Genomic DNA, 27,986 nt, shown 5'->3' on the forward strand with positions numbered 1-27,986 from the left:
ATCTGCTGGTTTTTGACCTTGTCTTACTCATATTGCTAATGTGTCCAGGGCAGCTGTGGCTCCTGGAGACAGACTGCCTGTGATTTACTGGAAACTTGCATTTCGTGCAGTCACGTGGTAAGAGAAGCAGCGTGAAGGAAAAGTGGTTAGATTGTGATGGCTGGCTCTGAGACTCAAACTGCTGGACAGTGGGAGCCTGGGCTTGCATCCCAGGCTCACTCGTGCAGCCCATGAGGAGTGGAACAGGCAACCATCCAAATCCTCTGTGGCGCTGCTGAGACCTACGTGGGTATGTTCAATACCCAGCTCTTCCTGCAGGGATGACTTTCAATCTGTTTGTGGTGTGGCAGGGTGAGAGAGCAGCAACCTCTTCATCAGAAAGACAGCAGCAGTCACTTACCGACCAGGAGAAGCAGTGGTAGGCTTTCCTTCTTTTCACAACGTATGAGTTAAAACATCATCCAGGAAATAAGACATCCAGGTTTAATGTCTTCCTCTGACAGGAAGGATTTCAATAGCTTTCCCTCCAAATTGCAGCAACCACTAGCTCTCCAGTTTGCCGTGGGAGAGAGACTCTCTTCTTTTCCTGCATGATAACCAGAGGCAATGAGCATTCACATGGAGGAGGGTTTAATTCCTTCTGCTTGAGGATCGTTAAATCATCGTTGGATAAAACACATATCTAAGTTCTGTCTGAATGTGGGCTTGGGCTTTACACTCCACTGAGTGTACAAGAGCATTTGAATTGTCCTTATTTTAGAGAGCACATACTAAATAACAAACAGGATACAGGAATCTGGCTTGCAGTTAGAAGACATAAATCTTGTGGTCCTGGAGGTCAGCGTCTTCCCAGACGGAAGCAAACAAATCCATCTAAAAGCACAGCTTCAAAATGATTTGTGCTGACTGACCAAAAGATATTAAAAGCAAGTTAGTTCCACAGCACACTGACCTTTGCTCTGTGATGGTGGTTATAACTGACTCAGTTACCTTAATTCCTTTCTGCAAGTAGAAAAGGTGAAGATGTAAAGTATTTTAATGGGATATATGACTTTTGGGGCTACATTGATCTCTTCTATATCTTGTATTTCATTATTACTAACCAAATCTGTCTTCAGCTGTGCAGGTTTTACAACTGATGAAAAAAAAAAGAGGCAAGAAAGAAAACTTGAGTGTGTCCTCAGCTTCAGAGGAGCTGAGCACCCTGCAACTGCAGCCCTCGGTGTGAGCACAAGGAGCCACTTCTGGAAGCAAGGACTTCACTCAGGTGAGTAAGTATTCTTTGTTTTACTGCCACATCATTTAGTTGCTTTAAAATTGTTCCTCCAGCAGCCCATCCCAGTGAAAACGTTGCTACAGCTGTAATTAAGAAGATGAAGGAAATCAACAGATGTGAATGTTTTTGTCCATTAGCTGCACAGATGTTTTCTGAACCCTCCCAGCAAGAGCAGCAGCTTGGACTGATTTTTTAGCTTGCTTTAAGTGTTCCTTTTTTAGCCCTGAAAGAAATAAATTTAGGATTGTGAGTTATTTTCAAAGGCTTTTGAGACCAGAGACTTCTTCATTTTGGAATGGAAAGCGAAAAAGCCAGTTGGTGTTGCTGCTGACAGTGTTTGAGCTGGGAAGTCAAGTGTGTGTAGCACAACTGCTGTTGAAGCTGAGGAGCTGAAGTTTGGAGCCCAGAGCTGTGACGTGGGGGTAATAAAAAGATGAAAGGTTGGAATGGACGAAAGATCCAAGGTTTGCTGGGCCTTATGAAATGGAATTAACCTTTAAGTCCTATTTTGAGCTCATACAGTTCAGTGTAACTGGCAGAATCTCGCTTTACAATTTTACATCTGATAATTTCCTTATGAAAGCGAACTCTCCCACGTAGAGGAGAATGCTTGCAATCTTGTTCTGATAAGACATAGTTGTACAGCACCACCAAGTCACTTAAACATGAGGGGGCCATGTGCTTACCCTCATTTCTGACGACGAGCCCGCTGTAGCTATCTGTATTCTCAGCGAGCGTTGGTATTCCCTGCTCAGTCGGGGCCAGTGCTTTCCAGTGCCACCCGGGAGTAACTTCTCTGACTTACTTGGGTATTCTGGGAATTCAGCTGCTACAAATCTTGAGAATTCTTTGAAAATCTTTCTTTACACTCACATCTTAAAATGCTGCTGATGGACAGCTTAACTTTTAGCTTAGAATCCAAGGAATCTTGGGAAAGGGCGCTGGGGAAGAGAGGACTCACTGCTGTGTAAAGCAGTCTGACTGGTAGATTGCATAGCTGAAACATAAGGGAGTAAGCATCATTGATTTGCTGTGGAGTACTCACAAGCCATTACAGCAAAGTATGATTCAAAACCAGAGTAGCCTGTGGTTAACTTTGGGAGGAAGATGGTAGAATACAAGTGATGGAAATGCTGTTTAGACACGGTTTCCTCTCCCCTCCTTTCTTTGCCAAATGCTGTAACCTGATCATCTTTCTCATTTATTCATTTAGCCCAAATCCTGTCTTCAGTTATACAATGAAAATTCCTTTAGTCGCAGTTTCATCATGTTATGAGCAAAGGTTTGCTGTCATCTTGTAGCAGCAAAACCTTGACCACTGTTTGTGAAACACAGCATGCTGGAATGTGCCTTCACCTTCTGACTTTTTGTGTCAGAACCAATCCTGATAGAAACTGAATGCTTTAGTTGCCACTTTTTTTTTTAGTGGAATGTAATAGCAGAGTAGGAAGTAAGTCTGGGATTAAAACAAGCCTGACTTTGTTCAGATGCTGCAGGCATTAATAGCTGAGAAAACACATCATCTACTCACACATTCCTGGATCAGGAGAGCTGCAGGAACTTCAGGTCAGCTGGAGTTGTTGAGACTAGAATAGTGCAGTCATGTGAAATTCTCCATTTATAGAGAGATTTCCATGTGGAAATATCATTAAACTCTTTCACAAATTGTCCTTCTACACAGGAATCAGTCCTCTGGTAATGGAAGCCTTAAGTGGCTAGACAAATATATTTGAAGAGAAAGAGAATTCTGAGCTAAGAAAAGGTTTGTTCTTTTTGTGGATCTTTGAAAACCTGCACAATGTGGCAGAAAAACTGTCTCAATCCTAAAATACTTGTATGTGAAGGAAAAGGTTCAATTATTACTTGAAAAGGGGATTTTCATGTCAGAGTTCCTTGTCTAGTGGATATTGCTGGAAGCAAATGTCATGATGGGATTACAGTATTGGGTTTAGAAAGCATTGGTCAGAAAGCCCCTTGGGCAGAGCAGAGACAGGGAAATACCCAAGAGTGGTGATTGTATGAAGAGCTGAAATCACACAGCTTTCAGTGTGAGTTGCTCCATGTGCATATTCCATAAGAGCTTTTAAGTGGATTTATCAGTAGGCTTCCTAAGCCTTGAACTTTGGTCTTCAACACAGCAGTAAATCTGTGATTAAATGACAAAGTCTGAGTCTGAGTGAGTTTACACAGGACTGTGTTCCTTCTTGTTCTCCCTCAGTCTTTACAGACTCTTCTGCAGTCACATACCAGGGAAGCACTTTCCACTTGACCTGTCTTACTTGATTTCTAGATGCTGCTGTTACTTCCTATTCTCTCCAGTCACCAACAGATAGAACATCCATGTTTGCCTTCACTTGCTTTCAATTCAAGAAGACAGAGGTCTCATTCTAAAAACCCTTCTCCTTTGTTCCCCTTGTAAAGAATGGAAGTTGGCATTATTTCCCCAATATGCACCTTTACCTGGTATTGTGTTTTATTTCACCTATAGCTCATTTTAACAATGTCAGTTATAAATGACCTGTGCTGGAATGCTTCATAGAGAAAAGGTTCAAAGGTAGTTTGTTTGAAAGTAATAGAGTTCAGTTGGAACCAGAATGAAGTATTTCCTGGGGAACTTCTTGTAACTGCTGCATGTGGTGCCCTTGTTATTTGTCTTGAGACTTCAGTACCCTCATGTCTCAGTGCAGCATCTCTCTCTGAGCACCACGTTTAGCCAAACACAATCCTCTCTCATGGAAGCACACTTGGACACACAGTCTGGGAGGATTAATCCCATTCCTTGGTCTATAGAACCTGTGAGTCATTGCCACTCCTTGTTTGAGCAGTATTAAATGTAAGCATCTTAGTTGTATCCATGCACCCACACTGGCGTTTTTATATAAGACTCAAATATGCCTGATTAGCATAAGAAAACCCAGTGCATATTTGTGGAGCAGGTGCAAGTGATGTCTCATCTCTCCCTGAACAAAAGGTTAATACATTCTCACAAGTGACTTAATCCAGCCTTATCACTGAAAATTATATGATTGTAAATGGATACAAATGAAAGTCAAAGAGCCTCCAGTAATGCACTGTAATTACCAGCTAACCTTCAAAAAGGGCAGGCAGCTTAAAAGAAGAAAAGTTACCCCACTGACTACTAACAACTGATTTCCAAACACTGCATTGGTTGTAAGAATTAATGATGCTGTAAACCATCAGCTTGGGTAGGTAGAGCACATACACACACACACACACACAATGTAGGAGTGTGATGTACCCAGACCTGCAGCTCGTGTTTTGACTTGTGGCTTTAAAATCTAAGTGAACTGAAAGTAAAAGTAAACCCAGAGGATTTATGATGCAGAACCCCACTGAAAAGGGAAAATAGCAACTTGGTAGCATGTGAGTGGTACTAGTAGTCCCAAATTCATGATGTGACTTTTACTGCCTCACTTAAAATTTGTTCAAGTATCTATGTAATGAAGAGTAATTACTTACTGTTTATAGCAAAAGTACAGGAATGGTGCCAAGTGTTTCCTGGTAAGAGGTCACCCTGGGGCGATGGGATATGAATTGGGCCTGGGCAGTGCAATGCTGGGTGTTTGTACATGTATGTGCATGTATAGCAGGGCATTTAATCCTACTGTGGGATAAAACCCACAGTGGCTGACCCCCATCTAGAGATTTTCTAAGCCCTGAGAAAAAAAGGGTTGCATGTAAAGCCTGATCAAATCAGCACTCTGCTCCTTCAAGGAACTGCAGGGATGGCACAAGGGTCAGCCTTACAACAGCCAAGGCAAGCAAGGCAGGGCCAGCACACCAGCCCCCTCACTCACCCTCAACCACTGGTGGCCCCAGTGGTCCTGTCACAAGAGGAGGGGTGTGCATGAAGGGGCCTGCAAGAAAGCTACCACGGACTGCTGGTTGTTAATGGCCAGCTGCTCCTTCAGCAGGCTCACGGGGAGCAGGGAGGTGCAGCAGCAGCTCTCAGCCTTGCTGAGCTGCTATTTGTTGTACCTCTAGCAAGAGGAGGGTTTTTTCTGGTAACCTGGCTTTTGTTAGAAGCATTTATATGCTTCTGGATGTCTGTCTGGGAGACAGGAATTGTGTTTCAGTTTTTTGTTCAGCTGGCTTTGGTTTGGGTTTGTGGATTCTTTAGTTTTCCTTAGAAACAAAAGCTGCACGCTTTAAAATTCTCCCCAGAAGAAATTTGTAGATGGATAGCCCTGATTTCAGAAAGCCTTGGATAAAACTAGACATTCTAAGGTGAGGTAGTTCTCTCCAGGTTTCACTAGCTCTTCTTTTTTGCTGCAATTGTCCCAAGAGTCATCTTGGGCATTGGTGAACGTGGGAAAAATGTTTGTAGCACTGCAGTTCCCAGGTGTGCAGACAGCAGGGTTTCTCAGAAGCAAAGAAAAGCTATGAAAAGGTACTCTCACCAGCCTTTGAGACCAGATACAACACCATGCTCCAGCTTATCTCCTTTTCATCCATAAAGCAGGGTGCATACAGGCACAAACACATACCCCTCTGTCTAAACGTGGAAGATTTCATTTAGCTGTGCATTTATTCATAAGGTTTTCTTAACATGACAGGAGCGACTTATGCTGATTTATTTAGCCTTTAAACCATCTAGGCATTCACATCTAAGTACACTTACAGTCTACAAAGAGTTTGTTAGGCAAGGAAGTGCCTCCTTCTCATTTGACCGCTGAAGTGAAGCGGTGACTACAGGGCAAGACGGCCAAGTGTGTAAGGCACTCACCAGGGGTTCCAAAACCTAAGGGGAAGGCATTAGTTCTGAGCTGTAGTTTATAAGGATGTACACAAGGTTGGCTTTGCTTTGAATAACAGTGCAAAGAATGTCAATTTAATTGTCTTTCAAGGAGTGTAATTGCTACAAATGTTGGAGGTGTGTGACAATAAAACCCACTGATTGCCTGGGCTCTGAAAGTTCCCTGATGGGATGTTGGTAAAGAGATAGTAAATTACAGACAACCCAATGACTGAACTTCAAAGGTAACAAGAAGGATGTGGGTTTTGTGTTAAGTTTCAGCAAGGACTTAGAACCATTTGTAATACATTTATGGCTTTCTCATCCTAGTTTTTGAGCTGAAGTACCTTTGTGCTCAGCTGCCACAGCAAGCTGGGTATTTTCCACGTAACACAACTCTTCTGAGTAAGGTAGAATTCATTCTATCATTTGCTTCTGAAGAAACACTGAAAAGCTGATTTATTGCTAAGCTCACCTTCCCAATATGTTTCCTGTAGCAAGAAGTAACTTCCATTTAAGAAGCAGCCCCTCAGCTTAAGAAATACTCTGTCAAAAAAGCTCTACACAGACAGAAAGCTTAACCCTTTTGCCTGCTCACATTCAATCTCAGTTCTGTGACTGGTTAAGTGCTGCTAAAAAGTCACCCAGGGAAACTGTAGCACCTCCATCTTTGACTGGACAAGGCTCTAACCAACCTGATACAATTTCTAAGGCAGTGGTGCTTTGATCTGGAGGTTGAATTAAATTACATCCAGCCATCCAACAGGTAAGGATCCCTTCCAATGTGGTTTAGAAGAGTTTGTTTCCTTAAGCACAGAAAACAACTCTTTAGGGGCTTTATTTCAACTCTTTTTTGAAAATATATTCAGTATTTTTCAAAATGAGACACTGAAAATCATTAGCAGCACAGACTAGTTCAGAGATGCTGTTCAGCAGCAGCTGGGGATCAGTGTTACCTACTTCTGCGGGTGTCTGCTGACCCCTTCAGACCATTTTCAGTATTAAAGTATTGTTTCATCGGGAATTAATTCTTTTGCACCAGGTTTTTGGGTGGGAAAAGAGGGAAGAACCCTAGAAGGGAAGATATGTTAAATAGATAGTCGGTGAATGTTCTTGTGTATCAGCAAAGGCTGTTCTTCCTGTTAGAAATGCCTAATAATGCAGATATATTAATGAGTAAGACAAACCATACTTCAAGCTGGGTTCAATAGTCACAAGTGAGTTAAAAATGATCTTAGAGCCAAGGCTGCAGACTGGGCTGTGGAAAACCTGGAAACCAATTCAAGCCTCAAGAGTGCATTTATACTGTTTTGGTTAAGTGAATCCAACTCTATTCTTCATATGCAAAACAAATTATGCCCCATCTCTCCTTTTATCTTCTAGACTGATCACCCTCAGAATGGCAGGAGGTCTTCTCTACATAATCCACAGACAGGAGACAACGCAACTGGATTGTATGTGCCTAGACCCAGCTGTGTGTATAGGCAGAGCTCAGTGTACAGACAGGTATGTATCTGTGTTTATATCTGCATCTTCAAGTGCTCCCTCATCCCAGCTGAAATTAAGCACTCCCTTTAAACACAACAAATAGCAACAGCTTGGTGAAAACAGGTTGGGTCACTTGGTCACTTAGCCAACAAGGACAACTACAGACAGAAAATCCAATCCAATCACCAAGTTAACAGCTGCTGTTTGGGATGGGATGTGGAACGTCGTCCTAGGCTGCCTGAGAAGGGTTGTTTTAAACCTGACAAACAGAGAAAATGTAAAAGATTATGCTGTGCATTGAGTGTTGTTTTTGTAAGGAGAGAAAGAGATAATGCTCTGCAAAGTGACTTTGTATCCATCTCCCCCTACCACAGCCTGCTGAGGCAACAGCAAACACAAACACCAGGCTCTCATATGCTGATATTGCTTTATTATTTCCTCACACACACAACTGAAGCAAAACAGCTGACACAGATTTGATGGTGCACTTCATTCCACATACCTCATAACATAAAAGTCCCTAAAGAATAAAACTCATGGGGCTTTTTTAAAGGGCAAAGAACATCTCAATTCTTTCTTCAAAACAGAATTAGTTGTTCTCTACTCCAGTGAATCAGAACTGTCAAAGCTTTTCACTGAAGCTCTCCAGTACCCACAATGTGTTCTATTTGCTGGCCTGTCTGAATTCATTTTGCTGCCAATAGTTAAAAATAATAAAACATAAAACACTTCCATTTTCCCCAGCAGATTCTCAGCACACCAAGGAAAAACCCAACATCACCCTTGAAGTTAAATCCCTCAGAAGTGACAGCAGGCTCCTCCTGTTCACGTGCATTTTGTACCCCCACTGGAGTGCAGTGCAGTGCATCTCTGAGGTATGTGGAGTTTTGCTCTTGTCAGCTTGCTGCTTTTTGGTTTGTTGCCTTTTGCTGTTTGTGGTTTTTTTAAATCCTATAAGTTTGGGTTTATCATCCCCATTCCCTGGCACTCAATGATGTAGGTATCTTTACTGGGATCTTCCTCTTCTGATTTTGTCACTGTAAATTTGGCCTAAAACAGGATTAGAAATACATTTCACTAAAGTTACAGCAGACATACGGTTAAATATTCAATATTTGATGCCAAAGAATCGTACTGCCACGTGTTTATGTATATTACAGCTTTGATTCCATTAAAAACCATTTAAATAAAGGTGGTCAAAGCATCTAACCATTCCAAAGGCATTTAACTCAAAGGCATGTCGACTTTCTGCAAGTCAACTGCCATAGAAATACCACAGCAATTACTTTATCAGTGCTTGTCCTCCATGATCAAGTTCAAAGTTCAGGTCACAATGCCTGCTAAACTGTACAGTGCCTAGTTAAAAACCTCCTGAGCTTCTGGACTCACCTTTGTCAGCTGCTCTGCAAAATGTATAGCTGTTTGGGTGTGAAGTGTAATTGGTCCACTTTTCACTCTAGACACACCCTTTGCTAGTGCCATAAAAATGATCAGCTGCAAGGAAAGGAAAGGCAATTGTCAGGCAACTTCTAATCATAGGAGTTTGTGCACTCAAAAAGAAAAGGAATGAAAAGGTGCAAAATGTCTGCAGATGTAAAAATGTGGCCTGCCAACTTTCATTGCAGGTTGTGACACTGAGTGTTAAGAGTTAAGATCCAAGGCTCAAGAAGCTTGGAAATTATGACTGTAATACCCAGAACAGAGGGATGCTACTTTCCCACAGTGGGATTTGCCACTGAATTGCTGTTGCTACATTGAACTTTGCTCTTCTCACCCCCAAATTCCCCAAAGCCGTGTCAGACTCCAGATTGGTGCATCACCTTTATGGAGAGAAAAACCCAGGAGGGGGGATTTATTTCTAACACTTTCTGATCACACATTTGACAGATATTTAAAGATCTGCTCTGGTTTACAAACATCACCACGAGAAGCATCTTGTGAGGCGGGAGACAAGTGAGCAGCTCCCACACACGCTGTGGCAGGCTTCCTCCAGCTGTACTGTGAGTGCTTTGGAAAAAGCGGGCTGAGTCCAAGACCTAAATAGTTCCTCTCATACTGTGTAACAGTAATGTGTGGCCAGGTGCTTCCAGCTAAGAGGTAACATCATCCTATCTAGAGCAGCCCAAGATTCTTATTGGGCTGCATTAGAGAAAAAGATAGTGGGAGGTCTTCACTCTCAAATGAAGTTAGCAGAGCAAGACATATTCTGCTCTCTGATAGCTTCACTTAGTGTCATTCTTAGTACACAACCAGGGTGCTGCTGTGACCTCAGTACATGGAGTGCCAAACAGAAGCAAATTCCTACCTCTTTCTCCTGTACCTACTAAGAGTCATGGGAAGGGAAAAATTCAGGGTGTCGGTGCAAAGGCAGAAGCATCCCTGGGTCCCAGGAACAGTATGTGATCTGCAGTCCTACTGATGATGTGACCACACTCAGAAACCTCCTAAGACTTCTAATCACCAAACAATTATGTAAAGCCACGACTACCTGTGCAGACACGGTCTAACTGAAATCCACATCTCATTCTTTCCCTGTTCAGATTTATGTTCCTCACAAGTAATACATCCAGGCACGTTCTTGCTACTTCAACATACAGGAGCCTTACTTGGTCTTGCAGAGAATCATCCACAGTTCCACCATGTTTAAGGTTCTTAAGCAGCATCTCAGCTGCTTCAATGCCAACCTTGTCAGGATTCTTTCCTGCAGAGAAATCCAGGAGATTGGGATGTTGCCAATTATTTTAGAAACACAGAAGGAAAAAAGCATTTAAGAAATGATCTTTTTAAACCTTATTCCTGTGCACTTCAAATGCCTGCTTCAAAATACCCTCACATCCCACCATGACATATAGCTCATACTTCCTGAGCAGTGGAAAGAAAGTAGCCCCACTTAGTCAGAGAAACATTTCATTCAGCCATTTAAAAGCAAAGTCACTTCTATCCCTTTTAACCTAGATTCCCATCTGGATTCACTGTTGAACTAAACTCCCCAGGGGGCATGAGGCATTTTCAACTCAGTGATCCCTAACACTCCATTCTGATAACAAGAGAGATTAATAATTTTGTAGGTTTTGTCACCATGCAGGAGTACAAAATGTAAGACTCCATTTGAAATCTGCTCATTTCCACTGTCCTTTATTCCAACATCCATTAAAAATGCAACAACTCCTAGCATCAGACCTTTGAACAGACTGTACTTGAGATTCCTATCTGTCAATAGCACATTAAGTGAAATCTGGAAGAGGTATACTTGATGGAACTCTTACCTCTCTTGCCAAGTGATGACCCAGCTAACAAACAACCTGTTGAAGTCTCTGCAACAACACTAAGCAGAAAAAACAGAATCAATGTTAAACTCCTCACAGTTGTTTTTCAGACATGTGAGCAGCTGGCAAGGTTACAGCTACCACTAGAAAGTTTGGGCTCATCTTACATTATTCCACTTCCAGTCCCAACGGCTTGGTCATCAGGTTCTCGAACAGGCTGGATGCTAATGTAGAGATCTCTGATTTCCTTTCTGATGCCCCTCACTGCTGCTGCTGCCATGTCTTTTGCAAGCTGACAAAACAAGAGGTAAAAAACATGCACTAAGTTAGGTAACTTTAGTATTTTTTCCACATAAGTCTAATTTTTACTGTGAATAAAGGGGCTACTTTATTAACTAGAAAAACAAAGGCCTGTTGTAAAAACCTTCCCAGGCAAGCACTGAAAATGATCTCTCCACACAACCTCCCCAGGAAATTAACATTCATGCTGAACAAATGGCAATTAGAGCAATGTATGTAACAGCTCTGACACCGACAGAAATTCAAGACATTTCATATATATGAAGTTGGGTACCACCAGAGCTGTTGTCAGCACTTACTTTTATAGGCAGGGCTCCAGCAACAAATGCTCTTCCATATATCTTTGTCACTGTGCCACGTTCTGTTAAGTTTATTGGGCTCAGCTCTTTGACTGGTGACATCTGGACCACAACTTCACCACCTCCCTGAGGATAGTAGCCCCTGTTTAGGAACAGGAATCAGATATAATTCAATGCAAAGATCACAAGGAAACCAAGAAAAGAGCCAGAAGGCTCTTCACATATTTCATGATGCAATTTATGTTCCATTACTGTACATACAAATTTTCCTCCCGCTACCAAAAAACCTGGCCCGGGCAAAACCACTACAGTGCCCCAGCAACCCTTACAATAGAATGAGGTTCTCTAACAGTATTACCTCATAACACTTATTAGCTATCTAATACCAGCACAACTGGGACCTCAGAAAAAGCTCAATATCCTACTGCCTGTGCAGCATGCACCTCCCTCAGGGGCAGCCCATAGGAAACATTAAACAGCAGCTGAAGGCTTGGCAATGAAAAACAGACAGGAACCATATCACACATCATCTGGTGGCAGTACACACAGAGGCAGCTAATGCAGATTAGTTCATGCACTACAAATGCATCCCTCAGTGTGATTGAGGGCACCTCGTGTGCGTGCCTCTGTGCTCACACATGGGCTCAGTAAGGCCTGCCTCTGACACACGTCTCTGCAACTCACCTCCTTTTTATGTCACAGTTAAATGTGAAATTGAACTTTTCAACTATTGGCTTGAAAACCTGAGAAACAAGCACATGCAAAAACACAGAGTGAATCTATTTGGCGTATCTCATTTGCCACTATTTTACACAGAAAAGGGGACAAGTTCAACACAAAACTTTCAGTGACATCATAAAAAGAAGACAGCCAGTCTCATCAGTCTCATCCATACAGCTTATCTGACATTCCTCACGCTCCATTCCAAATGACACTTTGTGTAAAGGGTTTTCTCATGCAAAGAGGAAGAGAAACACTTAACAATTGACAGCCCTCCTAGAATAAAGAACATATTTTATGTCAAATTTCCTTTAGTGACGAGTCTCAAGGAATTCCATGAAACACAGCTTGCTCTCTACACACAGTCCACTAGCAGTGTTCTATTCCCATGCCTAATTCCAAAACTACAAGTCAGCTTGCAGCAGAGTATCAGAAGAACAACATTGCATATACATATGCATGAAAGATGCACCAAGTCAAAGGAATTTTCCCTACCATGACTGTGTAGTCTATCTGAGGAGCCATCTCAGCATTAGTCCCACCTTTTAAATGAAGTTCTGATGGGGAAGCAGCAAACAGCACACAGGGCATTGCTACCTGCATCAGTAGACACACGCTCCTGAAAGCAATTAAAAGATATTCAAGTGTTGTGCACTCATCACCCACAGAATTCCACAGAACCATTACACATCAAAGGCAGATGACTTTACAGAGCAGTCACACAACTATTTGATTTGGAGCCTTATCTGTAAACTTACCAGCCTTAAAAAAGTCCTGATTTAAAACTTCCATGTCCTTAGCAAACTGAAATATCAAGTTTTTTTGTTTCACAATAATTGCACCTTGAACTGTGGAAACAGCCACTGAGCTGAGGAAAAAGTGGTACTCTTCATTTCCTCAAGGTGCAAATCTTTGTGAAACACAGTTTCCTTTTTTTCCTCCTCCCTTGTGCTTAGTTACTCACTCTGCTGCACCGTTGCTTATCCAGACCACTCTGTGTTAAGCAAAAGGCATCAGCCTGCTTGTTGATGGTACTGCAGCTCAGAAAAGCACTTAAAGGAAACTTTAACTTCTGCCTAATCTGGCTTCTGATTCCAAACAACTGCTCACACTAGCCTTCTGTAGCTAAACCCCATCACTTGGTTTTGCAACAGGTTCCAAGAAAGAAGGACCCAACACAGAAATAAAGGACAGAAGAACCACAGGCATAAAGAACCTGTTCCCAGGTCCAAAAGATTAGTGTCCCGTATTGTACCACTGCGAGGAGGTAAAATGCCAACATTTTGGTGAGGATTATTCTAGATCCCATGGATTCGAGATACTTGCCTAACCTGATGTGTTTGAGCTGACATGCAATGTATTCACGTGAGAAAATAACAGATCACTTTCCATACAGGGGCAGCTGGTTTTGCTGTGTTCAATTTATGTGTCAGCTGTCACTTAAAGGCTCTTACTCTTGCCTGTACTTTACTCACATGTATACTGCTTATGCTAAAGCTTCTTCAGTCACGTATGTCTCAGGCCCAGGCAGCACATGTTTTGGCTCACTGGCAATACATAAACTTCCTTTTTTTCCCCCCTCACTCTTTTGAGGTAATTCTAAAGCTACCAAAACCTCTTCTGTCACAGCTGTAAAGTTACCAGAAGCAGTTAAGAGCAGCTATTGGTCATTCATTATCCAGGTACAAAGACATACCCTGCTGTTTTTGTATCTGCTACGTGGGTTCCACCTCTGATCTTCCCAGGAGTGAAGGTTACTTCTGTTGAGCCAATTTCTCCTCCTTCCAGCTTCCCCTCACATAGGTCTCGGATCATCTCCAGTCCGGACAGATGCTGAGGCCTTGGAGCGACAGCGGGAAGTTAAAGACACAGGTGAGCAGACTGCATTCTCATGCTACACTAAAACAGCTACTGAACATCACCTTAGGGACACTGCAATTGCAAATTTCAGATCAAACCAGCACCAGAAACACGATCTGGTTCCTACAGCACTTCCCCTGGTTCAAAGCAGCAGCATTCAGGCCATCCCGGGCCTGGCAGCATTCCGGTGTGCTCTCCCTCACAATGGGCCCAGGCACACCGATGAGCTGTGGGAGCAGTCGCTTGTCCTAATGTGATAAACGCCTGGACCAAAACGCAACGGGGTAACGCTGGCAATGCTGAACTGGAGCCAAGCCAGCAGCCGCTTGCCAGAGCCACGAGAGAGCTAACAGTTCTGCCATGCCTCTGTCTGCCTCTGCTTGGGTTTCTGCACGCCTGTGTAACTCAAATCGGAAAGAAACGACGTGCTCTCTACCCAGCACGCTGGGTGAGCCGCGCTTTGCCGAGGCGTTACACGACCTGAACCGCCTCTGCCGGTACCTGAGGCCGGGCTGGCTCCTCCCGGCGCGGATCCGGCGCACCCGCAGCGGCAGCCCCAGCAGGCAGCTCAGCGCCGTGGACACCCGCAGGATCTGCCCGCCCTGCACGGAGAGACAGGAGCCCGTCAGGCGCTGCCGGCCCCGCCGCCCGCCGCCCGCCCGCCGCCGCCGCTCACCCCCTCCATGATCCCGCCGTCTATCTCCACCCTGTCGCCGTCCATGGCGGGCGCTGAGAGCAGCCGCGTCTCGCAGCAGCCGCCGCCGCGCCGAGGGTGTCCCGCGGCAGCCCTGCAGACGGCGAGCCCGCGGCGGAGCAGCCCGGCGGGAGCGCTCCCGACACGCGGCTGCGCCCGAGCTGCGGGGCCGGGCGTGCGCCGGAGCAAGCGCAGAACGCGGCCCCGCGGCCCGCTGGGGGCGGCTCCGCCGCGGCAGGAGCAGCCGCTGGGTCCCAGCGCCCGGGCGGCCGGGGACAGCGTGCTTCTGCCCGTGAACGGCGCAAGGCCGCGGCGCCCCGGGGCACGCGGAGCCTTCCTCCCGCCGCAGCGCGCAGCTCTCCCCAGGAGCGAGATGGCCGGGAGATGCGCAGACACAGACGCGTCTCCCGGGACTTTATTACGGGCGTACCGGGGAAGGCCGGGCACCCATCGCTTGGCTACGGGAACCCCCCCGAATTCAGCGCTCGGCACAGGTGACGCCCCCCCCGTCCCTCCCCGTGGGCGTGTGACGGCCCCGAAGCGCCGCCCCGCCGGGCGCTGCCCGGGCTCCGGCCGGGACCGGCCCCCGCCGCCGCCCCCCTCGCCGGCCAGTCCCGGCCGGGCCGCCGCCGCCTGGTTGGCTGCGGGCGGCGCGGCCGCGCTGCGGTTGGCTGGGCGGTGGGAGGTGTGCGGGCCGCGATGGGGCCGCTGCCCGGGGGAAGATGGCCGCCGTGACCGCTCTGCGGAGCAGCTGCCGGGCCGCGGGCCGCCTGGTAAGGGGACGGGGGAGCCTGCGGGCGCCGCCGCTGCCGGGCGGCTGCGGAGGGGTGGGCTCGGCGCGGCGGCTGCGCCTCGGCGGCGGCAGCCGGACGCCCTGTTGCTCCGTTGCGACCCGGAGCCAGCGAGCGAGGACCGCGCGGCGCAGCCCCTCGTTGCAAACGCGGCGCGCTCGCGGACCGGCCGCCACCTCCCCCGGCTCCCCTCGGCGCTCCCGGCCGCCTCTCCCCCGGCTCCCCTCGGCGCTCCCGGCCGCCTCTCCCCCGGCTCCCCTCGGCGCTCCCGGCCGCCTCTCCCCCGGCTCCCCTCGGCGCTCCCGGCCGCCTCTCCCCCGGCTCCCCTCGGCGCTCCCGGCCGCCTCTCCCCCGGCTCCCCTCGGCGCTCCCGGCCACCTCTCCCCCGCTACCTCCCCTCGGCGCTCCCGGCCGCCGCTCCCCCGGCTCCCCTCGGCGCTCCCGGCCGCCTCTCCCCCGCTGTCACCCCTCGGCGCTCCCGGCCGCCTCTCCCCCGCTGCCCCACTGATAGCGGCCTCGCTCCGCCTGGGGTGTCTTTCCCGGTGCCCGCGTTCCCTATGGAAGACGCGTGTGCCTCCCGTAACGAGCCAGAGGCGTTCTCCTCCTCCGTTACCCGTCTGCCGCGCTGCATTGCCCGTGCTGTGCTGCCATCCCGGCTGCTCCGCCCGTGCACCAGCCCCTTGCACGCCGCGCCGGCACAGGGCCGGTGCAGGTACACACACCGCGAGGCCAAGGAGACGTGTTTGTTTGAGTATTCACAAATTACACCGTTGAGATACCTTCCCACGCTTCCAGAAGTGACTCTGCTGGGTTGCCTTGCGGGGCACTTAGAACCTCATAAGCATATGCCATGACGATGAGTTCACGCTTTCCTTCGCCTCCTGGTGTGATGCTCTTCTTGTTGTGCTGGGGAGTATTGGTTTCCACTACTGTCACTACTGTTTTTATGGAGTGTCGGGAAAAGAAACAGCTTTTTCTAAGATAATCCAAGTGAAAATGAATTAAGGATCAGCTCTAGTTCTGTTGCTGCTGCTGCTGTTAATTTATACTGTGTTTTGAAACCATAGCAGTAAGGATTTCGTTTCACGATACTTGAGTAATTCTCTAGTGCTATATATAAGTGATTCTACTGGTTAAGAACGTTGTAAATAGCAGCTTCGTACTAGTTTTCTTTGTATCAAAACCATCTCCTCTTGGAATCCAGAGGGAGATAAGGTGCAAGTGCTGCTCTATGTGCATGCTGGGCTGTTCCTCCTGTGTGTTTCCTGCAAGCGCCTTCTGAGTTTTGCTAGGTGCTAATTCTTCTTGTGACCACGGGCTGTGAAACAGTGGTAAGACCCAGGGAAGAATAGGGTTTCATTTTACTATTAAAGGGATTTATTTGGATGTTTTTTCAAGCACTTTGGCTGGCAAGGGAAAGAAGGACAAGGAGTGTGAAGGTGGTTGTCCATGGGGGCTGTAAGCTGTGAAGAAGAAAGGGGAGTCTTTGTTAAGCAGTAGGGAAATAACAGTTACCTGGGCTCTGGGACGTGGTGCCAGTTATTCAGGTGAAGAGTGATGTCTGCCTGAAACAGGCTACCAAGGGCGTGGGGTTTGGCATGTAGGCAGCTGCACTCGTGGAGATACAGAAGGTGCATGCGAAACAAACCCAATGTAAGTAACTGTTCATTTAAAGGACTCCCTGTGCAAGTCAAAAGGGTTCTGTAGACGAGTTTAACGAGGAGCATCAGCTCTTCATTTGGATCTTGAAATCCAGTGTTACTTCATCAGGTGACCAGTTGCCTGCAGGCTGTGTGAAAACACCATATTCTGAGGCTAGCAGTAGATTTTTAGGATCACTGGTGATTTGGAAAAGCATAGCTGGGTTCTTTTTAAGGAAACAACCAACACTGAGCTAAGCAGGGGCGAGGCAGCTCCCCCCCACACAGCATACAGCTCAAGCCAGGTGCCAGTGGCTGATGTGTCTGCACCAGTGAGGGGCTGGGGTGGGGACTTGCTCAGGAAAAGTGTCCCCTTTAAGTTGTCACAGAGCATTGGTACTGGTGACACAAACCTGACTGCTAGTGCTGGGCCTGCTGGGTGTTTACTGCTGTGTTGTTGCAGGCATCAAGTCACACAGACGGGTATGCTGTGGATATTAGAGCAGGTTTTGCCTTTTCTGTGCTTCTGTTGTTTCCTTATTTGTTGTTACACAAGAAATAGGCTTGTGGTGATTAGATATTGACATGAATGAGCACAGCCTCTTTATTTCATGGGTTTATTTTCACGTGGATTGTTTTCCATGTAGGGTCACATCGAGAGAAGAGTTTTATTGTAAGTTTGGGACACAAAGGTCTCGTTGAACAACAAGCTTGGGGGTGGGGAAAGCCATCAGTTTTCTTATGTTCTGTAATTACTGAGAGGATTGTCTGAAGAAGAAGTTAAAATGCAGGTGTTTCCCATGCAGGTGTGCTGATTTCTGCCTCCTCTGAGAAGATAAGTTCTAAATTTTACTGTTTTGAGCTACCTGAGGTACATTGTAGCACCTGAATTTATATATCTATCTATCTAAATTGATTAGAGAGAGTGTCTGCAGACAAATTGCTCTTTATATTGATTTCACAGCTGCTCTAGGACATCATAACACCAGAATGACATTAGATTTAAGAAATCTTGCTAAGTAAGAGATGGTCTGAACTAACTTCTGTTGAGATTAATGATAAAATGCCTGTTGGTGTCAGTGCAAGTGCTGCTGGCTTTGCGTTGGACCAAAATCATGACTGATGATGTTATACTTTAAAGCAGGAGGGTTTGCCTAAAGAGCCTGTCAGAAAATTCCACCGACCCTCTCAGTTGATTTCTGGATAAATGTGTCAGTGTAAACACAAAAGAAAACCATCTCGTGCCCAGTCCTTTAAAAAGTCGATGTGAAATGATGTTTGCTTCAAGGTGATGGCCTCCTATGTGCTAATATAGCAACTGTCTGTGCCCTCTGGCGTGAATGTCCCTTCCAGTGAGTGTTTCTGATTAACCTTTGATTGGGATGAAACCTGACAAAGGAAGAGACGCTGATTTTTTCCCCTGCAGTCTCGGAGACCCTTCCAGCGTCCCCTCTGGATGAGTGTTTCAGGTGGCTGATTTAGTTGATATTATCTATGCTTTTTGTTTGAGCATCCCGATTAAACTAATTGCTTAGAGAAACAATAGCACCTCTTATCAGATCTTGTCATGATTTTTGTTGATTGGTTGTGTTACCGTGGCTTTGATCTCCCCGTGTGTTGTGTTAGTGAAAGAAGTTCCAGGCCTGCCAGAGCTTAGGCTAATTTAACGGTTACTGTACATTCAGTGTAACTGTGTTTCCCTCAGAACTCATCTTTTATGAACTAGAATTCAATGATTGTGGTATTGCTGTTAACATGAAACGAGCTCTGCATCCCTCAGTCTTAACAGCTGAGGCTTTTGTCCCCCAGGTGTGCATTCACCGTGTTAGATCCTGCAGCAGCGTTCGCTCCGTCAGATCCAAGTATGTGTGTGTGTCGGACAGACCTGCCCTCAGCTTTAGCCACCGACAGCGCTTGTTCAGAACATCTGCTGGTAATCTCCTTCACTATAAAGTCATGTGTTTTGCTGTGTGGTAGAGGTGTTTGTGTGGCTGCTGTGTAGACTGTTTTTGATGCATTCATATTCTTCTGTCTGATATCTCGTACTTAATATTAAACATGCTGTATTTCCTTATTGTCTGTTTTAAGTTTCATGTGGCCAAATTGTCCAGTTTAAGCTCTCTGACATTGGAGAAGGGATTACAGAGGTGACTGTAAAAGAATGGTAAGCTCTGCTTTGTTGGAAATACACTCACAACTCAGCAAGTAGTTGAGCAGGCGCGTTATCAGTTATTTACCTGAGGTTGTGTTTCCTGGGTTACTGGTGAAGCTTCTCAAGTTGTGTTTCCCTCAGTTTAAAACAATGTGTACACTGAGCTTTACATTTTGCTTGCTTGCAACCTGGTTTATTTGGGAGTGGAAGAGGTGGAAGGAATGGGGTGTCCTGACTGCACCTGCACACAGGCTTGCCTTCGGTGGTTAACATTTGCAGGGTGCAAGGAGACCTGTCTTTTAGGCTGCTTACTTAGGTCAAACTTTAGAAACCAATCTGGAGAATCCACATAATTTTATCTTATTCCTCTTTTTTTTGTTGATTTCAGTATAAGATTTGAATGTTTAAATTGTAAATTGTCACTGATGAATGGATTAAGGAAAGTGAAGGTGTACAGTTAAACAAGACTGTTGAGGTGCCTTGTTCCTTGTGCAACTAGGTGAAAACATCTCTGTACAGAAGGCAGTGTTTCTCACTTTCTGTCCTGAAACTGATGGTATCATGATCCTGGCAATTTGAAACTAAGAACTTCCTTACATCCAGACTCAGTTGGGCTCATTCCTATTTTTAGATGGCTTGTTGTCTGTCCAGGAACCTCTGCTTTGCTAAAGCAACAGTAAAGAACACGTGTGTGATGGCATCCTAACTCATTGTGTCATTTCACACAGCAAAGCTCAGGCAAAAGCTGTATAGGGAATGTCTTCTTAGCTGGAATGCATGCTCATTGTGTGAGGGTGTATGTCGCTGAACTGAGATTTACGTGGTGCCTCTTGTCTCAGGTACATAAAGGAAGGTGACAGCGTGTCTCAGTTTGACAGCATCTGTGAGGTCCAGAGCGACAAGGCGTCCGTGACCATCACCAGCCGTTACGACGGCGTCATTAGGAAACTCCACTACAGCTTAGATGAAATTGCTTATGTTGGAAAGCCATTAGTGGACATCGAAATTGATGCTTCAAAAGGTATGGTAAGCTGTTTTGTCCTCTCTCACGTCTCGTGGCTGTTGTCATAAAGCCATCAGTGGCAGAGGAGTTCACTTTGTCCTCCTGAAAAGCCTTAAAAAGGGAATGGTTTTGTTGTTGCCTTTATGCAGTCCAGAAAATGAAGTTGAAAAAGCTGTTGATGTTTTATTAGGATTTAAAATCTCAAAAGCCAGACATTTTCTACTGAGAATGTAGCTTAAGCAGCAGCCTGTAGTATGCTATGTTCCCATCCACAGTAGCTCAAAGCGTTGCAAACTTCACCTGCCCCAGAATGGGGGCAGCTGGAACTTAACAAATGCTTGTCATTTGGTAAAGTCAAAGCTTTTCATTTTGTTTGCAGGTGTTGCCTCAGAAGAAGATGTTGTTGAAACACCACCTATGTCTCATGACGAGCACACTCACCAGGAGATAAAAGGTCACAAAACATTAGCAACCCCTGCGGTTCGTCGCCTGGCCATGGAGAACAACGTGAGTTTGCTGAATCAAGTGCTGCTGTGTTTTGTTCAGCTTGTGCACAGCAGTGTGACTGAGTGGGAGCACAGGGCTCTCCAGGAACAGTGCAGTGCAGTGAGAAAGGACTGGTTTTCTGAGCCATCTCACATGTGTAAAAACTGCTGTAGCTTTGGCAGTCTTACTGTAATTTTTGGATGTGTGGTAGAGCAGATTATGTACCAGGTGATCTTTCAAATGCTTTTCTACTTCTCCTTTCCTATGAGTCTATGAACATTCTGTTGGTTTTGAAAGGTCCTGGTGCATTTTTTGAAGAAAACCAAACTATTAAGTAGAGAAAATTCAGTGACAAGTAGCTTTCCTCAAATTACTGTTTCACTATTGGTCCCATGAGAGAATTCAGAGGTAAGTAGTGTTCCTAGTTCTTCCTTAAAGTGTGCAGTTAGACACCTAGTGGGCCTTCTGGAGGATCTGAACAATGTTGAGTACCTAATAAATCCTAGGAAGGGAAAGAAAACTGTAGGTGTGTTAGGTCAGTAACGGGAATGATTTTTAACCATGGCTCACAGTATGGGGTATCTTCATATTGCTGTAAAACTAAAGTGTCTTCAATCATTGTGTGCTTTTCAGATTAAATTGAGTGAAGTTATTGGAACAGGGAAAGATAACAGAATCCTTAAAGAAGACATACTCAATTACTTGGCCAAACAAACGGGAGCTATTTTACCTCCATCACCAAAGGCTGAGATTATCTCACCCGTGCCAAAAGCAGAGAGTGTGCCAGCTGCTCCAGTGGACAAGGCACACAAAGCTCCAGTACCTCTTGCCAGGCCCGTGGTGGTTGCAGGGAAAGATAAAACTGAGCCTGTAACAGGTAAGTCATGAAGCACAAAATCCTGAGACCGTGTTCACAGTACTAGCAGTACATTTTCCTCAGCCAACAGTTGGTTCCTTTTTGGTGGGAATGTGTCTGATGTTAGTGCCATGCAGGTGTGCAGGAGGAAAATCTGCCCCATAAGAAGGGATTGTGTGAAATTGTTGTAAGGAATAGCTGTTCCTGCCTTTGTTGGATAGAGCTGGGCTGCAAGTTGCTCGTTTATAATCAACGTGTCTTGAAATGTGTGCTGGAACAGGTAGGAGTTGTGAAACGTGTGAATTTGGAACAGCGTGGATCATTGTGCAACTGGTGGTGAAGTGCCTGGAGTTTAAGGGATTATCAGTGGTTAATAATGGTGTACTGGGGTGCTCACACTTCTTCTGGAGAAGAGAGCAGTGAAAGACACAAAGAACTGGGAACTGGGGCTGTTTAGTCTGGAGAAGAGGAGACTGAGGGGAGATCTTATTAACATTGACAAATATCTACAGGGTGGGTGTCAGGAGGTTGGGACATCCCTTTTTTCTATAGTAGCCAGCAACAGGACAAGGGGTGATGGGATGAAGCTGGAACACAAAAAGTTCCACTTAAACATAAGAAACAACTCTTTCCCTGTTGAGGTGAGGGAGCCCTGGCACAGGCTGCCCAGAGGGGTTGTGGAGGCTCCTTCCTTGGAGGGCTTCAAGACCCACCTGGACATGTTCCTATGTGACCTGATCTAGGTGACCCTGCTTCTGCAGGGGGGTTGGACTGGATGATCTCTAAAGGTCCCTTCCAACCCCTACCATTCTGTGATTCTATGAGGAAAACCGTAGTAAAAACCACATTAACCGCAGATAAAAGGTTTTTGCTCACCTTTCAGGCAGTGTTTGCTTGGAGAGGCTGCAAAGAGTAGCACAGATTACTGTATTGAGATTTCACATCCAGGAGACATAAGCAGTGATATAATCTGAAATGGTACCATTGCAAACGTGGTGAATAGCTGTCGGTCCCACAGTGAGCTTTACACTCCTCTTTTTTGTTTGTTGTGCTTGGGTTTTGTTTTGCTTTGATTTGTGTCATTTGTTTAATGGGAACCAACTGTTGAAGTTTCACCCTGACTTCCCAGAAGCTCATTTCCATGGTTTAAGAAGTCCCTGGATGTTTTGCAGGCTTTCAGAAGGCGATGGTAAAGACTATGAGTGCAGCCCTGAAGATACCCCACTTCGGTTATTGTGACGAGGTCGATTTGACTCAGCTTGTGCAGTTGCGAGAAGAGATGAAGCCTCTAGCCCAGGCTCGTGGAGTTAAGCTTTCCTTTATGCCTTTCTTCATAAAGGTGAGATGTGCAGCAGAGCACTGCACCCAGTGCCAGGTTTTGCCCAACTTGGATCAGTCGTCGTTGTAAGTGTGGAGCAGCTCTCTATCTGAGTAATTACAGGTCATAGGAAAAGTCCACTCACCAAGTTACTCTTGGCTTATGTAACCTGGAATATTGAAAAAGCACGACTGGGAAGGACAGAGCAGCCAGAGCATTATTCATTCTGGGGGCAGGCATTGCTAGGTGTTTGAATTACACAAAACAAGCGTTGGAAGCTGTCAATATTTTTTATGAGCGCCATTAAAATGAGTCTCACTTGAGATGCATCATTTTTAGTCTTGTCATTGTTACACTCTTGTTGGTAATGAATCCCCTGGGTGAATCACTGTGTCTCTTCTGCTGGATAGGTGAATTAGTGTGTCACTGCTGTTGTTCAGAAGACCACTCGTTTAGTTGCCACGGTTCCATTCCCAGCAGTTGGCATCGCTGCAGGCCGATGCCACTGCCTAAGCCACACGTCACCTGTGTTGAATGCATAGCTTCTGGTAATGCTATCTTGAGTAAGCACTCATTCTGCTCACTCTCTTTAGGGGTAATTAGTGTTACTTCCTTGAAATAGTTGTCATCAAAGTGGAGAGTTGAGGATGACGTTGCTGCAGGATCTCATAACTTTCATCTTGGGATATTGGCTTTGAATCGTGGAAGATAAATGCAGATTCAACTTCAGCTGTACTAGGGAGAGGGCTTGGCAGTTTTTGTGGCTCTATCTGATGTATCTTTGGTTTTTCTAAGTTGTCTTTTTCTCCTGCTAATCTAGTCATGGCAGAATATCACCAGACAAGTTTAGGAGAGTTTAAGCCCAATTAGATTGTGTTGAGGAAATCCACATTGTTAATAATGTGAACTGTCTCCCACCACTCCTTCCTTTCCACACAACCCTCTGGTTATAAAACACACAAAAATCTTTCCTCTTTTTTGTATTTAACAGGCAGCCTCTCTGGGATTGTTGCAGCATCCCATTCTTAATGCTTCTTTGGATGAAAGCTGCCAAAATGTCACGTATAAGGTTTGTAAATCACTGATGAAAGTTGTGAGCAGAAAACCTAAACTACCAGTCAACAAGGGCTTTTCAGAGTGTCTGAGCTCACTGTAAGAAATGATGGTGGTGTGCTGGAAATTAATTCTGTGACTCTAAGACTGGATTTGATTAATTACTGATCTTATTTCAGTGGTTTGTGTAGTGAAAGTCACTTTGTTGCTGGGGCTCGCTTCGGAAGTGCCCGTTAGCGTGGCCATTTCCTGGCTTTCACTTGAGGCTGGGCCCAGCCTTTAACAGGAGAACATTTGAAATCTCATCAGTTTTTTAGTAAAGTGGTTCCAGTGTTCCAGAGCTCAGCCCTCAGGCATTACACGAGTCATTCTTTAAATTTGTCATTGGTACAAGGTAATTTAATTTCCATGCACGGTGCTGGGTTGATACTTCTGGGCAGCGAGTGGCTGCTGCAAGCCACACTCCTTGCAGTACAATACCTCTCAGATGACTCCTCACACATCCCTTCTAGCAAATGAAAAGCAACTCAGTTACCCTTTTTTTTGTTAATTGTCAGTGTTCTCTTCAAAATCTGCCAGTCATGCTGTGTTACCCATAACATCATCCCAAAGTGAAGTGTTCCCAGTGCAAAATTGACTCCAGGATTGTTTGTTTCCTGGGTGTGAAATTGTCAAAATCAAGTTGCACTTGAAACCTAATATTTAAAACCTCAGCTCTCCTTCTCCCCTCAGCACTGTCTAGAGGAGTTGCCTGCTCCAGGCAGCACTTTCTAGGTTGAAAAGATACCTAAAGAAGACATTATTCAAGTACTTTTTAACGTAAAACCCGTTTTTAGTCGACTGCTGATGTTAATGCCCAGTGAATGAACCTTGTTGCAGGCCTCACACAACATTGGAGTTGCCATGGACACAGAGCAAGGTTTGATTGTCCCAAACGTGAAAAACGTTCAAGCCTGTAGCGTGTTTGAGATTGCTTCCGAGTTAAATCGCCTCCAGTCCTTGGGCTCTGCAGGCCAGCTGGGGACAGGTGACCTCACCGGGGGAACGTTCACCCTGTCCAATATTGGCACAGTAAGTCAAGGCAAAAACGAGAACTAAAACCTGCTTCTGAAGAGAATTCCTTAGAGGAGTTTCGTGTGCAGTGAACAAAACCTGTAGCAATGGATCCAAGAGGCAGTCTGCTTTTATACCATAACTTAAAATGATTTGTTGACTAATATCCCCGCCTGCTTCTTCTCTAGATTGGTGGCACGTATGCCAAAGCAGTGATACTACCTCCTGAAGTAGCTATTGGAGCTCTTGGAAAGATACAGGTGCGTTACCTTTCTCTCAGAGATCCAAGTGTTTCACTCCAGCTAACTAAGGTCGTCTTGTAATGAAAATGAAATGTGGGGTGTCCCTCTGCTTTGTTTTTCCTATCTAAACGCTTTCTCTGTATGTTACAAAGCTGCATAGCTTGTGACTGGAAAGCTCTGTGCTGCTTTTAACTGACTACGCAGAGATACCAAACGTTGAAACGAAGCCTCTTACGCCAGGGGTTCAGATTTGTGCTCCAGAAGCCTGTTTCACTCACACCTAAGTTTAGCCTTCTAGTTATTGAGAAACAACAGAAAAGTATTTTTACAAGTTTTGCAGCATTTTTGCTGTCAGCAAGGAGAAGACTTGAGGCTAAAACAGGATTCTGAGAATGAAGCTTTATTTAATGAGCCAGAGAGCTGAATCCATTCAGCACTGTGTGATGAAGGCAGTTTTGTATTTTCTACTTGTCAGGCTCCAGTTTTTAATGCAGGCTTCTGAGGTGAACGCTGGAAATGAAATCAGTGATCCTTTAACGTACTTCTTTCTGTGTTGTTCCTGTGAGCCTTTTGTTCAGAGGATGCTTTAAGGAAAACATCCTTTTGACTTTTAAATCAAGAAAGGTTTTTACCATCCCAGTGTTTCCATGATGGTGGAAACAGGAGATGAGTGTTTCTGACGTGGGTCTGCCGTGTGTTGTAACCCACAGCACAAGCAGTGGTGGGAAGGTCTTTGTTCCCTGAGTGGCGCTACTGCTGCTTGTCTAATCAACAAAATGTTTCAACCCAGGTGAACAAATTGACCCCCAAAAATACTACAGATTCGTTTATGAAAGTATTTCGTGTTTCTCCTCGTTTCCTTCCTCTGCCTTTTAGGTCCTTCCTCGGTTTAATGAGAAAGGCGAGGTGTTTGCAGCACGGATCATGAGCGTGAGTTGGTCAGCAGATCACCGCATCATTGACGGAGCGACCATGGCCCGCTTCTCCAACCTGTGGAAATCCTACCTAGAGAACCCTGCCTCAATGCTGCTGGACCTGAAATGAAGGAAGCCATAGCCTGAAGATGCCTTAGAACTTTGTGGCTTAGACTGAATCATTATCAAAGCTGGCTCTGCTAGCACGTGCCCTTTGCTACTCACATTAGGTATCGATCTTACGTGGTCACAAGTTCTCCGCAGCTGCTACCAGGCTGTGGGTTAGCTGTTACTTCTCTTCATTAGTAGTGCTGTAACTTCTCCTACAGCAGACTGTCGGACTTCATAGGTCAGAGCCTGACTTCTGGACGTGGTGGTGGAATGTCTTCACTCTGCCTTCTCTGATACACATGGTTGTGAGGTCAGTGTGACTGGAAGGCGCTCATCAGCACCTGAGGTGTTTCTAACCCCATTAACCTGTTTGGAAGGGAATTCTCATGGTTCTTCCTCGGTGAGCATATCTATAGATTTTTTAAAACAAACAATATCAAAACTCCCAACAGAAGTTATGCAAAAATCATGTACAAATAAACTGCTTTATATGCTTCTGCTGTAAGATGTCCAGAGAGCTTTTTGTTGTTGAACTGAGGAAGCCTCTCAAGGCTTTTGCTAGCCCACTTTTTCCTGGCAATTACTTGCACAGGTAATCTTTATCAAGTCATAAATGAAGAGGCCATATTTATTCAAATGCTTCCTGACAACATTTACTGGTTCAGGGCCTTAATACTCTCTGTAATATCCTCTGGTTTTATAGGCTGGAAGTAGTTGCAGTCCTTAAATACTTTCCAGTTATCTTTGTTTCTTACAGAAAACATCCTCCCGTTGAAAGTAAGGGGGAAAAAAAAGATCCCATTGTTATTCTGTCATTGGGTGAGCCTGACAGTAACCAGGACACGTTCTAAAAGCTTCCATGGTATTACTGATGTTCAGGTACCAGGATCTGACAGGTGGATGAGACACAATGAATAATTAGCATTCAAAAACAGTGTGTGAGAGAAGAACGCCTTAAACCTGGTTGAGGCACATTGTGAATAGGTTCTGTTTAACGCCTCTAGAACAGACAGCAGACATGTGGCTTGAAGGTAAACTAAACAGATATAAAGAGGGTTGCACTGGTTATTTGTCAGGAGATCTGAAGAAGGCTGGTGGCCATAAATACCTTCCAGAAACTTAAGCTTCAAACAGACCCAAGAAAAGACCTTTTGTGGCCTTAAAAATTCATTTGTGAAACACAAAATGGATGTTTTCTCCTGTTTTTAGATATATCCAAAACTGCCTCTACAGGACCATTCTCCAGATTTACAGACCAAAGTTGCCTATTGCATTTAGCTGTGAAGATGCAAGACACAAGCTGCTAGAGGTAGAGTCTCATTGGTCCTTGTTGCTGAGACTGAGCAAGAGGAAAGCTGGTGATGCAGGGAAGGGAGGGTGGGAGCATATGTGTAAGGTGCTATTCCTATTGTGGTATGAGGGTCTTTTATATTTAGGTCATTTCTTGCAGAGTTGGACTAATATATCATGCTTACCATCTGTCTCATTTTTAACAGATTTATTTATTCATAATAAAGACACTGAAGCCCCAAAGAGTTGTAGTAATGTTGGTTTTATTGGTGAGTTTCGTGCAGACAGTCCTGTACAGGTGAGCCAGACTTCTGTTTTATCTTAAAGAGCCTACTCACTACCAAAAGAGCACAGCCTAGTGGCTGCTTTGCTGGCAGTGTGTTGTTGTGGGAAGGGCTTAGTCTGAATAGTCTGGTTT

The 27,986-nt window shown here is 45.3% G+C and overlaps 2 protein-coding genes across 5 annotated transcripts; one reads left to right on the plus strand and one right to left on the minus strand.

The window, feature by feature from the left end:
- Positions 1-7,930: 7,930 nt before the first annotated feature.
- Positions 7,931-15,125, minus strand: RTCA (RNA 3'-terminal phosphate cyclase). 4 transcript variants are annotated; one of them, XM_062004393.1, is made up of 11 exons: positions 15,090-15,125; positions 14,467-14,567; positions 13,802-13,945; positions 12,601-12,724; positions 12,070-12,128; positions 11,386-11,527; positions 10,954-11,078; positions 10,787-10,845; positions 10,127-10,221; positions 8,910-9,014; positions 7,931-8,570 (listed from the first exon to the last, which is right to left on the minus strand). In XM_062004393.1, the coding sequence occupies exons 1-11, from the start codon at positions 15,108-15,110 to the stop codon at positions 8,472-8,474; spliced, it is 1,074 nt and encodes a 357-aa protein (XP_061860377.1). In that variant the 5' UTR covers positions 15,111-15,125; the 3' UTR covers positions 7,931-8,471. The 4 variants fall into 4 exon arrangements, with proteins under 4 accessions (XP_061860377.1, XP_061860376.1, XP_061860378.1 ...); XM_062004392.1 differs by lacking the exon at positions 15,090-15,125 and adding an exon at positions 14,642-14,830; XM_062004394.1 differs by lacking the exons at positions 8,910-9,014; positions 15,090-15,125 and adding an exon at positions 14,642-14,831.
- A 198-nt stretch (positions 15,126-15,323) lies between these two features.
- DBT (dihydrolipoamide branched chain transacylase E2) lies at positions 15,324-27,811 on the plus strand. Its single transcript, XM_062004386.1, has 11 exons — positions 15,324-15,432; positions 18,900-19,023; positions 19,179-19,254; positions 20,082-20,263; positions 20,625-20,752; positions 21,365-21,608; positions 22,760-22,926; positions 23,897-23,974; positions 24,838-25,029; positions 25,200-25,271; positions 26,130-27,811. Exons 1-11 carry the CDS (start codon positions 15,382-15,384, stop codon positions 26,295-26,297), a joined length of 1,482 nt encoding a protein of 493 aa, XP_061860370.1. The 5' UTR covers positions 15,324-15,381; the 3' UTR covers positions 26,298-27,811.
- Positions 27,812-27,986: the final 175 nt, after the last annotated feature.

The sequence above is a fragment of the Colius striatus genome, chromosome 10 (genome assembly GCF_028858725.1).
Source record: "Colius striatus isolate bColStr4 chromosome 10, bColStr4.1.hap1, whole genome shotgun sequence".
Lineage (NCBI taxonomy): Eukaryota > Metazoa > Chordata > Aves > Coliiformes > Coliidae > Colius > Colius striatus.

Bases quoted from the DNA above. Each gene is read 5' to 3' on its own strand.
- DBT (XM_062004386.1), top strand. From the start codon at position 15,382: ATGGCCGCCGTGACCGCTCTGCGGAGCAGCTGCCGGGCCGCGGGCCGC. The intron at 20,753-21,364 runs GTGAGTTTGCTG...TGTGCTTTTCAG, and splicing joins GCCTGGCCATGGAGAACAAC to ATTAAATTGAGTGAAGTTAT. The intron at 23,975-24,837 runs GTTTGTAAATCA...ACCTTGTTGCAG, and splicing joins GCCAAAATGTCACGTATAAG to GCCTCACACAACATTGGAGT.
- RTCA (XM_062004392.1), bottom strand. From the start codon at position 14,686: ATGGACGGCGACAGGGTGGAGATAGACGGCGGGATCATGGAGGGG. The intron at 14,568-14,641 runs GTGAGCGGCGGC...CTCTCCGTGCAG, and splicing joins ACGGCGGGATCATGGAGGGG to GGCGGGCAGATCCTGCGGGT. The intron at 11,079-11,385 runs GTAAGTGCTGAC...TTGTTTTGTCAG, and splicing joins CTGGAGCCCTGCCTATAAAA to CTTGCAAAAGACATGGCAGC.